The sequence below is a fragment of the Myxocyprinus asiaticus genome, chromosome 18 (assembly GCF_019703515.2).
Source record: "Myxocyprinus asiaticus isolate MX2 ecotype Aquarium Trade chromosome 18, UBuf_Myxa_2, whole genome shotgun sequence".
In the NCBI taxonomy this organism is placed as follows: Eukaryota; Metazoa; Chordata; class Actinopteri; order Cypriniformes; family Catostomidae; genus Myxocyprinus; species Myxocyprinus asiaticus.
The window spans coordinates 39,364,542-39,378,003 of record NC_059361.1 but is presented as its reverse complement, the minus strand read 5'-3'; the positions used below and the strand labels follow the sequence as shown (position 1 = coordinate 39,378,003).

At 36.2% G+C, this 13,462-nt stretch overlaps 1 protein-coding gene across 2 annotated transcripts in view; it reads left to right on the top strand.

Annotated features, from left to right (window-relative positions):
• The window catches only part of LOC127456462 (transmembrane protein 255B), a 43,615-nt gene that overhangs the window by 25,622 nt on the left and 4,531 nt on the right, over positions 1 to 13,462 (top strand). For both annotated transcript variants that reach the window (XM_051724980.1, XM_051724981.1), the window contains exons 4-8: positions 5,986 to 6,075; positions 6,710 to 6,790; positions 9,120 to 9,205; positions 9,443 to 9,602; positions 12,280 to 12,417. In XM_051724980.1, coding sequence (XP_051580940.1) covers positions 5,986 to 6,075; positions 6,710 to 6,790; positions 9,120 to 9,205; positions 9,443 to 9,602; positions 12,280 to 12,417 — 555 coding nt within the window. The remainder of the gene's footprint in view (positions 1 to 5,985; positions 6,076 to 6,709; positions 6,791 to 9,119; positions 9,206 to 9,442; positions 9,603 to 12,279; positions 12,418 to 13,462) is intronic.

The following is a 13,462-nucleotide window of genomic DNA, read 5'->3' as shown; positions in this document are numbered from 1 at the left end:
TTTTTTTTAATACATTTGCAAAGATTTCAAACAAACTTCTCTCACGTTGTCATTATGGGGTATTGTTTGTAGAATTTTGAGGAAAATAATGAATTTAATCCCTTTTGGAATAAGGCTGTAACATAAAATGTGGAAAAATTGAAGCGCTGTGAATACTTTCTGGATGCACTGTATCTATTTGCAGATATAAAAGCGTTACTGACCAATCTTGTTGCCATATTAACAGACAACTGTTTTCTAGTGTAAGTCTGTATCCTGTGTGTTTGAAAAAAATTAAACAGAATTTTACAGAAATGATCCAAAACATAATAGTCCACATAATACAGTATACATGGGTAATTCTTAAACTTCAGGCAGTTTCATATCACAGGGGTTGATTTTTATTAAAACGAGCAAAAGCACAAGATGTTTCACAAAAATATTTGTCTTAAGATGGTTATTTTATATCTTCAGCTTTAGTGTGTCAATAGGAAATATAAATGTTAGACTCCCAAACGTTCCTTTTGCAAACAGATTAGAATAGAAGAACAGGGAGCTCTGCAACAGATGTCATGGCCTCCACAGAGCCCCCCACTGAACATCGAGTCAGTTTGAGATTACATAAAGAGACAGAAACAATTGAGACAGCCTAAATAGAAGAACTGCGGCGAATTCTCCAAGAAGCTTGGAACATCCTATCTGCCAACAACCAAGAAAAACTGTGTCCAGGTGTACCTAGGAGAATTGGTGCTGTTTTGAAGGCAAAGGTGGTCACATAAAATATTGATTTAGCTTTTTTTGTTTACTGGACTTTGTATGATGTTAATTGATAAATGAAACAATTTATGGTATTATTTTTGAAGACATCCTCACTATGCAACATTTTTCACAAGTGCCTAAAACTTTTGCACAGTACTATATATATAAAAGTCACATTAAAACTGACTTGGAAACTTTTTACAAGACCTCCATCATTTTGGTACTTTTCTAATGCCTTTAATGTATAGATTTTATTGTTTTAGCCTTGTGCCAGACCAAGACTTTCAACATTAAACTATGAAAATCTATTATAAAAACACAAATTACATGTTTAAAAATATAATAATCTAAACAAAGAGTGAAATTAATATAAACCATTTCAATATTTGTACCACAAACAATTTTGGCCCTAATAAAGCTTTTTCAAAGGCAAGTGTACTTGTTAACCAAGTTGACCAAAGTGTTAAGTGAAGAGCATGTTTGAGATAAAATATGAGACCAGTGATGATTAAAGAAAATTCAAGGTAAATATAAAAAATTATACTGAGGTCCCCCTCGATAGCGACCACACTGGTTGAACTGCCCTAAAATGGCCCGCAAGACAAATTTTGTAAAATTAAAAAGTTTCTAGAAGCCCAGAGTGCTAAAAGTGCCCGAAGTTAAAGAAACACCCATATATAAAAACTTTTACCACTTAAAAATAGATTTTTTTTTTTATGAAAATTGCACTGTTTGCCAAAATGTTCAGTTCTTTCCAATGTAATGTTCTGTAAAGCTTTTCTGAGCAAGTAAGAAAGGAGATCTTAGTGAAGGGTCAATTAAACACAAAACATGAAGTCATACAGAAAGATTATAGTATTTGGCCAAATATGGAGTTTACACTCAAAAGGTGAGGCATGTGTCTTGGTTAATTTGAATCTCTTCTCCTCATTCCATCTTTAAACTGCGATTCACATCTGGTACAGTTCGCACAGACTAAACTACAGAGGACGCAGGTCCAACTCTATCCTAAGCTTGAATCAAGTTTACCAACTTTGTCCTTTAATCTCTAGACAGGGTTGGTGAGTAACGGAATACATGTAACGGGATTATATATTTAAAATACAAAATATAAGTAACTGTATTCCACTACAGTTTAAATCATTGGTAATTAGAATACAGTTACATTCAAAAAGTATTTTGATTACTGAACAGATTACTTTGCATTTTATTGTCATTTGTTTCATTTAATATTTAGTCCTTTCAGATGGAAAACATTTATCCATATAAATGATGCGATCCAAAGTGCATTTGAACAGCGGTGAAACACTTTCTTATGATGTGTTACATTCATACGAGCAGACAGAGAAGTAAGTTTGAAGTAAGTTTGGAGCAGAAGAAATAGAAATAAACCTTGTGTAAATTGTCAGCTTTACGCTAAGCTAAAATACTATTTCTAGCCATTGTACATGCACGTTACCAGGCACGATCATATTTTTTTTAATCAAGAAAATTCACGTTGGATCATAATTTCTTTTTTCTAGTAAGATCTTTGATATTAGGACAAAAATCATATTCCTGATAATAATTTTTATTATAAATATTATTTATTATTGATTGGAACATAGTGTGGAACAGACTCAAACTTAACTGGGACATGGAGTTGAGTAGGCTGAGGTGTTACTGTGATCTGGCTTGGAGCAGGCTGAGGTATTGCTGTGACATGGAGCAGACTCAGATGTGGCTGTGACATAGCATGGAACATTACCTTGATGAAGAGAATGCAGTTGATCTCCGGCATCTTTGCCTCCTACTGGATGTTCAAACGCAGCACGAAATCATTGGAAGTAACAGAACGAAGGGAATGCTGTTCTGTCGCCATTCCACACCGCTGCAATCCAATCTAACGCCTTAACGGTAAGCAGCGAACAAACAAAGGAAATGTGGCTCTCATCAGTGGGATTAACAAACCGAGAACATTGGAGCAGAAATCCCTTACATTTTGCTGATGATCCATTGAATTTCTCAGGAAAGACAAGGCGTGGGTTAGTGGTGAATGTGCTAGGTGAGGCCGGGTAAGCTGCTGGATTGGATGACGAGGCTGAAGGGTTTGGTGTTGGTAAACGGAAGCTTTGCAAAGTTTTAACAAGCTCCTCTGTTAACGATGACAGCCGGTCAAGCTGTTGGTGGTGTACGGCCAATACATCCGCTTGCTCTGAGACCTTGGTGGTGAGTTGCAGAAAAGCCGCTGGATCGGTTTGTGGCGAAGTCTTCTGTAATGATAAGTTACATCTGTACACAGATAATACAGAAAACTCTGTTATATATGCAATTCAAATGTACAGTATTTGAACACTTTACCTCTTAAACTCTGCTGCATATCTTGGCCACCTGCAATTTTTCACACCCAAATTTAAAAGCTCATTTTACACACATACAGTGTACTAATTGCTAAATATCTGTCTCATTTTGAAGCATTTGAAGCATGTAGCAAAAGTAGCTCCTAAACCCACGGCAGCTTAGAAGTCTTCCTGAGGACCTGAGTTACTCACAAACGATCTGACGCATGGCTGCTCTCGTCAATCCACATTAAAAACAATATATGATAATATTATTATAACATTTGCCTTTTTAAAAGGTATCGTCAGAATCACAGTTGAGTCAATGTATTTTAATAATATAATATTATCAGAATCAGAATGAGCTTTATTGCCATGTTTATTGCTCACATACACAAGGAATTTTTTTGGTGATAGGAGAAACAAGCAGGTGCACACAGAACATTACAGTGAGACACAGAATATAAAACAAGGTAAGAGTATAAATAGACATACAAAAAAAAAAAAAGAAAAATAGGACATATAACATAGAATGGCGTATGTACATGTGCAAGTGATAATACATGTGTAAGGTAGGGGTATGTACAGTTATTGAATTAAATATGTGAATTTACATATGTACATTATTGCACTATGGGAGTCCTGAAAGCAGTTTAATTATTCATGTGGTAAATGGCCTGAGGGTAAAAACTGTTCTTGTACCTGGATGTCCTGGCGCTCAGTGCTCTGTACCACCGGCCAGAGGGCAACAGTTCAAAGAGGGATTGGGCAGGGTTTGTGGGGTCCAGAGTGATTGTACCTGCACATTTCCTCACTCTGGAGACATACAGGTCTTGGAGGGTGGGCAGGGAGGCAGCAATAATCCTCTCAGCAGTTCTGACTGTCCGTTGTAGTTTCCTTCTGTCTGAACCAGACAGTTGTAGATGTACACAGGACAGATTCAATGACGGCCAAGTAGAACTGTGTAAGCAGCTCCAGTGGCAGGTTGAACTTCCTCAGCTGGCAAAGGAACTACAACCTCTGCTGAGCCTTCTTCACAATGGAGTCTATGTGGGTGTCCCACTTCAGGTCCTGAGAGATGGTAGTGCCCAGGAACCTGAATAACTCCACTGCTTCCACAGTGCTGTTTAGAATGGTGAGCATGGTGAGTGCGGGAGGATTTCTCCTGAAGTTCACTATCATCTCCACTATTTTGAACGTGTTCAGCTCAAGGTTGTCGTGACCACACCAGACAGCCAGCTGTTCAACCTCCCGTCTGTATACAGACTCGTCACCATCGCGGATGAGGCCACTGACCGTGGTGTCGTCAGCAAACTTCAGGAGCTTGACAGGGGTCCTTTGCAGTGCAATCATTCATGTACAGGGAGAAGAGCAGTGGAGAGAGAAATCATCCCTGAGGAGCACCAGTTCTAATAGTGAGGGTGCCGGATGTGATATTACCCAGTCTCACTAGCTGCTGCCTATCTGTCAGAAAGCTATTGATCCACCGACAGATTGTGGTTGGCACGGAGATATATTATAAATTATATATTATAAATATTATAATGTTGACATTGACGTGTAAAAAAGCTGTTGCCTGAATCACGAGGGTGTTTTTATTATTGTAAACTCAGTTTGAGATGCAGGTACCTCTCCCAAAAACTGAAACAACCCAATTACACAGGAGATGGAGGTTTCAAAAACTTTGCACTCCCTGGCCACATCAAAAGGAAACTGTGTAGCATGGATGAATTGGTAATTTCTGTTATTCGTCAGCAGAATCATCTATCAAACTAAATATGCCCTCTCCAGATCAAACATCGTCTGACAATTCATAGTGTATTTTTTCCTGTGGATGTGTGCTCGCTGCGGAGAAAAAAGGGGGCATTCACGGGGAATCGCGTTTTTATGCTGTTGATGGTATGAAGAAATGTTCATTAACTGATTTAAAAGATTCCTCAAATAAAATGTGATGTTATCCATAGCAATGAGGTCAACTCCGCCTTACACTTATCTTAAGATTTCCTCACTAAAACTTGCTCTTAGCAGTTTTTTAATAGGTTTTAAGCAAAAACTCCTAGCTATGAACACTTCGGAGAACTCATAGTGGTAAGATAAAAATCTTTGTGAATACGGGCTCTGAAATGTAGGTGGTGCTCTAACACAGCTGAGCACTTGCCAAGTGCTCGTCCATATGCATTAATTCTATTTTGTGATCCCACGCACATTCCCCACTGTTTCATCATATACCTCTGAGTGGACAAGAAGCTTAATCTAGGTGTCGTTGGTAAGGCGATATCCTTGATAAAATAAAAACTATTTGATTTGATATTTGATGATAATCAATATTTAAGCATTATCACACAAACAAGATGGTTGTAGTAAATATCAGCATGGCTGTGTTTCTGACATTTCTAGATATTTAAACAAGTTAATAAGGTTTTATCTGCCCCAGACCTGTTTTTGAGACATAGGACTTTAAAGTTTTGCCACTCTGGCTAGCCTAGCAGGCATTGATAGAACTTGTAGAACCAAACAGAACTTTATAAAACTGAGGTCAAGATATGGCCAGTTATTTTGTCTGTTTTTGTTTTGCTAATGAAACTTGGTCCAAACAAAGTCATAATAGGATCAACCATTACATACCATCAAGAAACAAACAGACTGATAGCCTGTATGGAACGAGGCTGACAAGTTGAGTGATACAAGCATTGAAGTGTCCCAGTGCAGTTAATCTAAATATCAGCACTCTTGGAACATCTCTTGTCCAATCACATTAGAGAATTGGAAATAAATGATGATTCAATACAACTCTATAACTGTGTTATATCAAATGAAATGACATTCATACATTGTTTATATCAGTGTGGCTTAAGTGGCCAAATACTTTTTTGGTACTACTCTATATGTGTGTTTATGTATGTATTTTGTATGTTCTTTTTCTGTCCAGTTGGTAGCAGCCATTGTGTTCCTGAGTTTTGGCATAATTACCAGCTTTCTGTGTCTTGTGGTCGATGGCGTTTTCATCCTACTTACTATTGTGAGTACATTAACAGCTAGAATTGTTCTGTTTTATGTTCTATGTTGTAAAAAACTCTCGTAAAGTACTTCATATTATTTAGGATTATACCAGAAGTTAAAAGCAAAGATTGCATTTCATTTACACTTACATTTAGATCATTTTAACCTCTGCAGCACTCGATTCAACGTTACAGAAGTGCTTCCCACTGTTCAAAGTCATTCCATTTTCTATGTAAAATTGTTTGTTTTTAATGTCTAAATATATTCGTTAGTGTTTCTTTGAACATAAATGGATATTGTAAGACATGCCACAGCATATGTTGTGAGGAGGATCTGACGGCTGTGTGTAGAGAGGTGAAGAATTAGTGTAAACGTTCTGAGGTCAGATCATCTCTCTTGGCAGCATGGATGAGGCCTATAAAAGTGGATGATGGTCTTGAGAGGTGGATGTGGTGATGGGAAATGCCCGCTGTTAGTCTTTGACTTAAAAGGCATTTCATCTTGTCACTAATGAACGTAACTTTTCAATGTATTTAGGTGTCAAATTTAAAAGAAAAGGGTGGAATGTGTCAACAAATAGTCCAGTTGATGCTCCACAGTTCCTGAAGAGGGGGAAAAAAACTTTGACGATATCTCTTATTCACTTCTAACAGGATATGCGTCCAATGAAGGCAGGAAGATGCCAGTTCTACACCAGTGGAAATAGTTACATCTATGAGAACTACTATGCCACAGTGAGTCAAGTCCTCCAAATCAGTGTTGTTATAGTTATCGAAAGACGAAAACGAACTAAAATATGAAATTATTGGACAAAACTGAAACTAAACTACAATAATTTTTCATAACTCCAAAACTAACTAAAATAAAATAAAAATGATCTCGAATTCATTTTAGTTTTAGTTTTTTATATACTAGGGTGAATATGGGCAAAGTGGGACACTTTTGGAAATTTTACTATTCTTGACACTTTGAATTATGATCCAAATGCCACATAACCTAACATTATACCTTTGAAGAAAGCTTAGGATGCCTTCTACCTTAGTCAAAAGCAAAAATGAAGAAATATTAAATACTGGGAAGCAGAACCTTTAAAGACCCTCTTTTGACCAAATCCCAGATTTACTGGTAAAGTGGGACAGAGGAAAGATGATTCTCTAGAAAATATCTTAAAAGTATTTTAAATTAATTGTATATTTTCTTATACACTTTCACATCATAATATTAAGTTAACTTTTACTTTTTTATAACCTTAACTATATTTATCTCAAATTTCTGTAATTTTCTTTACCATTGCTTTTCCCACCAGTGATCATGAAATGAGCTCTGCCACACATCCCAAAGTAAAAATATCAATTTAAAACCTCAAAAAGATAAAGGAATAGTTCACCCAAAAATTAAAAATCTCATCACTTATTCACCCTCATGCCATCCCAGATGTGAATGACTTTCTTTATTCTGCTGAACACAAACGAAGATTTTAAGATGAATATTTCAGCTCTGTAGGTCCATACAATACAAGTCAACAGGGTCCAAAACTTTGAAGCTCCACAAAGCACATAAAGACAGCATAAAAGTAATCCACAAGTGGTTTAATCCATATCTTCTGAAGTGATCTGTTTGGGTGAGAACAGACCAAAATATAACTAAATTTTTCATTGTACATCTTGCAATTGGAGTATACAGGAACAATCATGATTTCAAGCTCAATTACACTTACAGTACAGTTCGCAGAGCACTAGATGTCACTAGGAAATATAATCGAGCTTGAAATCATGATTGCCAAGGAGACTACTGATGTCAAGGTTTACTGTAAAAAATGACTTAAATATTGATCTGTTTCTCAACCAAACCTATCATATCGCTTCTAAAGATATGGATTAAACCACTGAAGTTTTATGGATTACTTTTATGCTTCCTTTATATGCTTTGTTATAAAGGGTGAGTGTTTGATGAGAGAATTTTCATTTTTGGGTGAAATATCCCTTTAATTGTTTACTCCCCAAAGATTAATTTAGTAATGATTTATAATAATTTAAAGAAATACATATGGATACAGTGGGGATCAAGTTTAATGTCCTTTGTCACTTTACCCATATTCACACTCTACTATATTATAACATTTACAACATTTACAATCTACATTAAACATGAAAATACCACTAGATAGAGGTAACAAGAATGTCCTGAGAAATGTAATGATGTTAGTTTTTTTAAATGACTATTACATTTAAAATACTCCAGTAAAAGCTCAGCTTTGGCAGCCAGTGTTACTCACACAAACTTAAAACACCAGCAGTGTAACACATGCAACACTAAAATATTGCAATAAATATTAATTAAATGACAATATATAGTACAGAAAACCCCAATGTACATAACTGACATTAAAAATAATAAGAAACTATTAACCTAAAATATAATGAAATTTGATGTGTCAGACAGGGACGTCTGGGAACGCCCTGTTATTGTTTCTCCCCATAATTTTAACAATAGTTTACCGTAAAATGTACATGTATTCTCTTGTTAAACATAATATGCATTTTTACCATTAATTGTATGGTAAAATCATACTTTTTACATATAATAAAAACATTTTTTTATTCATTCATGTTTCATTTAAAACCATTTTTATGGTAAATTTAGATGTTTTGTCTTGTTAAATATATTATTTATTCATTAACGCATATGTAAAGATTACTATCCGTTAACCATTTAACGTTAAAATTACAGACACTGGATGTCTTTGTTGAATTTACCTGAATCTGAATATAAAACCTGAATTGTATCTAATTTTGTATCTGAAATTTTGAAACCTAAAAATCTGTGTATTAAAAATTGGAATAAGAATTTTAAGATCTTAACTCGCGCTACAAACATTTAAATTTGAAGTTTGTTGTAATTTAAGTTGAAAACTGCATATTCTATTTCAACATATAAGTTCTAAAATTCAGATTCAGATCCTACTGGCACAAATTTAATTCTATAAATAATATATACAAACATATTGATAACTTGGGTTTTGGATTTAAGGTATTTCTAAAACAAGCTTAATTTGTTTAATAGGTTCCCTGTCAAGGGCTAACAGAGTCCTGTAGTTTGAAGGTTCGCAGTGGAACATGCTACTGTTGTGACTTATATGACTGTGCTAAGTAAGTAATTCACATGTGCAAACACCCTAGCGAACACCTAGCCAACACTACAACAAATGGATAGCAGCACACAAAAAAACCACTTAGAATACCCTAACATCGAAGCTGCGAGATTAGACATGGGCAAGCACCACTAATATTTTCTTTAGAAAATGTGAAAATCTAGTTAAATTTGTTATTAATATTAAACAAGTTGTTCCCTTACATTGATTTGCCTGCTTTTGCTTTCTTTTCCAGTGGAGGATATCTGGACAATTTCTATGAGTTTGTTGGTGTGCAGAGCTGTCAAGAGGTGCTGTCTCTGTATGTTCTCCTCTGGGTCCTGACCTGCCTCCAGCTGCTGGCCTTCATAGTGGGAATCCTGACCACCGCTGTGTTGGGCAGTATCAAAGACATGGTGAGTCGGCAAGTGGATCTGATAGAGAGAAAAACAAAGAGAAAATAATACTCTGCACACTTGCACTCTGATACTTTTAAGATTGTATTTGCAAGTGTACAGGCGAGCAAGATTTTTGGATAAGTTAAGCTGAAGTTGTGGCTTAGAAATGTGATTGCTTTATACTTTCCTAAATGTTTGGAATACTACTCTCCAATATTCCTCCAAAAATTCAATCCAGGAGTCCATTTCCCAAAAGCACTGTTAGCCAGCTATGGTCGCAAGTTTCATTGTTACCAACATAGTTCAACGATTTGGTGTTTCCTGTAGTTAGAAGCATAAGTTCCTTGTTAGTTTGCTGTGTGGACATCATTTCACTTCGCTGAAGCTTCTTTATCTTTCATTCCATATATATCTTTCATTCTGACAAGACTTTGACCACGTTTACATGCACTTCAGAAAATGGCTTATTCCGGGGTTTTGCAGAAAGTGGGTTATGAAATGTAATGTAAACACGAATGCAGCCATTTAGGGGATTAAAGGCTGTTCAGAGAAATCAATTTAACACGCATGGTTCTGTTGGAGTACACGGCTTATGTGTCAATGTTAAAGCATAAGTGTCTGTTTTTGAAGAGTGCGCATGTGCGTATGTGCTCAACTGTGTTGGGGGAATCCCAAAGTCTGATGTAAAGGGAAACCCCACTATTACAGCGCAATCATCTGTCGCATTACATAGTGCACACAACGTTCGTGTCTTTCAGCATCTTTCGCGCATTAAACCGCTTTCTAGAGTACATCTAAATGAGCTATTATAATTTGATATCCGCACAAATTATTACTACACTCCCTACATAACATCATTAATGACTGTTCTATATTGTTGAACCAACCTGGTTCGAATGATGTAGGTGCAAAATATTTACTACGGTTTCGGGAAACAGTCGTCGCTAGCTACTTAATTTCTCCAACGATGCATCGTACTATTGTGGTTAAGCAGTGAGTTACGAAGTTGTATGGGAAACGCACCCCAGGTTAGTTACAGGGCTTCAGGAGAAAAATGCACCTCCTCGCCATCTGCGTATGCTAGGCTAGTTTCATGTTGTGGTCAGAACTCACTGCAGTCAGGTGGTTGGAGGGGAGTGGTTGAATCATGTTTGTCTTTTTTTGCATTTTGCATTTTGTTTTTCCCAGTGTAGTCTCACAATTGCCATGAACATGTCACAAACACTCTAAAAAAAAATCCAATAAACTGTTGTGCTAATGAGGAAATCCAACAAATTGTTGTGCTATGAGGATTTTGGAGTTAGCTGAATGCAATATCATACATTAAGGTACTTTGACTTGCAACTGCTGGCTCAGCCAGCAAGTTTACACATCTGTTTAGAATAATAAACATTAGTAAGTCATCACGTCACTACGCTACTCATTTTTACAGTGCACAACAGTGTTTCCTCAGTTCGGCCAATTCCGTCACAGGCTCAGAAATCTTTGGATAATATTGTGTTTTTAACGGCAAAATGTTTTATTATACTTATAAATACATTATTATATTTAAATTATACAGTTATATCAATATTTTAGATCCCCTAACCCAACCCCATTCCTAAACCTAAACACTTCTAAACAATATAAAACATGTAACAGACAGGTAAATGTAGTCACATTAATTTAGTTACATTACAGTATTATGGAGATATCTTTGAGCTCCTGATTACATGCCTAAACCTAATCAATGCTAAAAAGTATAAAAGACTAAACATTTGACATTACTGACATCAAAGCTTTCATAATGTGTAAATTTTACATTTTTAAATGAGTGCGAGTTGGGATCAAAATTAAATTCTTAAGCAATGAGCAAATAAGGACAGAATTTTCAAATCATTTAATTTTAAAATGTAGCCTTGGATAAAGGACTGAAATACTCGTTGAATACGGCATCTGAGTGACATCAAAGCAACATACGGACCAAGGGCAACGTTTTACAGTACAGGCAAACAGTTGCCCCAGTAATGTTTCGTCATGAGAGTGTGTTAATCTTTCCAGTGTTGGAGATGAATTCAACACATTAATGAATTAGCTCCCCTTATTGAAAATAAATCTTGTACTTAAAGCCAATCTTTGGCTGACAGAATCAGATTATTAAGTAAAACTTAAGTTGACAGAGGCTGTCCAGCCCAAAGGTGTTGCAATAATGCCGGAACTTTTGCCAGCATGATCAAGAGTTTGTCTTCTCAACATGAAAATAGTGTGGAAATACAAGCTAACATGGCAACTGTATGTAACCTTGTCAAGGTGCCAAAAGTTCATAAATATTACTGGATTTGATCAAAGAAGTAATGGCGGTTTTGGTAAGATGGGGTTTCAGATTTATGCTTATCTTCATAGATTTATGAAAACTCAAATTCATATTAATGGAAGTGACCCTAGAAAATGCATATAACATGACTAAATGCGATGTGACTCCTGGAGCAGATTTGAACAAAAGAACAAAAGGGGGATGAGGATGGAAAAGAGAGAAAGAGAGAGAGAGAGAGAATTGCTCATTGCACACTCTCACTCTAATCTCCTTTGTGATGAATATTTTGAATAATTATTTATTTTGACCTTTTTTAAGTTTTAAACTTCAAATAGATCTTATAGTGTAGTATTTGTGTTGTATTTGATGGGTAAAACCAATCTAATTTTGTTATCTTTGCAGAAGAGTGGGGTGGCTTGTCCTGATGTGTCTCAGTGGGGGGGCTCATCTCTACTCTCATTTGAGGGGGGCAACTGCTTCTCTCCAACTGCACCCCTGCTGATGGACCCCAACTCACACACCGGAGCCCAGCTCTACCCTGTCAGTACATCACACACACACACACACACACACGCACACGCACGCACACACACACACACACACACACACACACATTATGCTCACTTTTATGGTATTTTATGGTATGATGCAGTCATTGTGCAGACAGCTTTGCATACCATAAAATTAGTGTGAGACTTCCCATCAAATCCCCTGTTGATGATCTGTGTATTCACAGAACAATTCCTGTCCAAAATCCCACAATATTCCCTTATAAAATCCCTGCCTAAACACACTGATCCTTGGGCTTGTCCCGATCACACCCGTGCCCCGCCGAGAATGACAGCCAGAAGTCTGACTGATACCAAATCATAGATCTCTCAGTACCCTCTCCCTTGTTGAGCACACTTAAGTTGCTCTTGGAAGCATCACCACAAAATATTCTTCTTGCCAAATCAAACACTGATAACACTAAGCAACTGATACTAGGCACTTCCATGTGAACACAACCAATAAGCAAAGAAAATATTACCCAAATAAGGTAAAGCAAAAACAGAAAAATCACAGACGAGATCTCTTTAATATCTCACATTTGTCTTATATAGCAATGAGATGAAATGGAGAGCAAGTGGAGACTATTAAGTCATCTGCTTCTCAGATTTTTCTGCTGAGAAAACCCCCCAGTAATTGTACAATTTAAACAAGGTTATAGGTTAACTATTTCTGCTGCTCAAAACTTACTTCTGAAACCCACAGTGTATACAACGACATCTTTTTTCGGATCGTATGTGGATTCTGTTCATAGATTGAGGCAGAAAATATATATATTATATATTATATATATATTATATGTAGCTTTCTATACAATGCTAAAGGCATTCCCTTATATATAAGCACACATTATTCTTGTAAAAATAACCAAACTGCATAAAAACATTCACAAACCATATATTTTCAATCATGTATTTACTGGATTCATGTTTCATCTGTCAAAGCATTTCTAACAGTTTTCTGTAAAGCTTTAGAAACATGCTGCAGTTTCTCTATTAAGCTCCCAAGCGGAAGTTCCTTATAGGATTAGTTCACC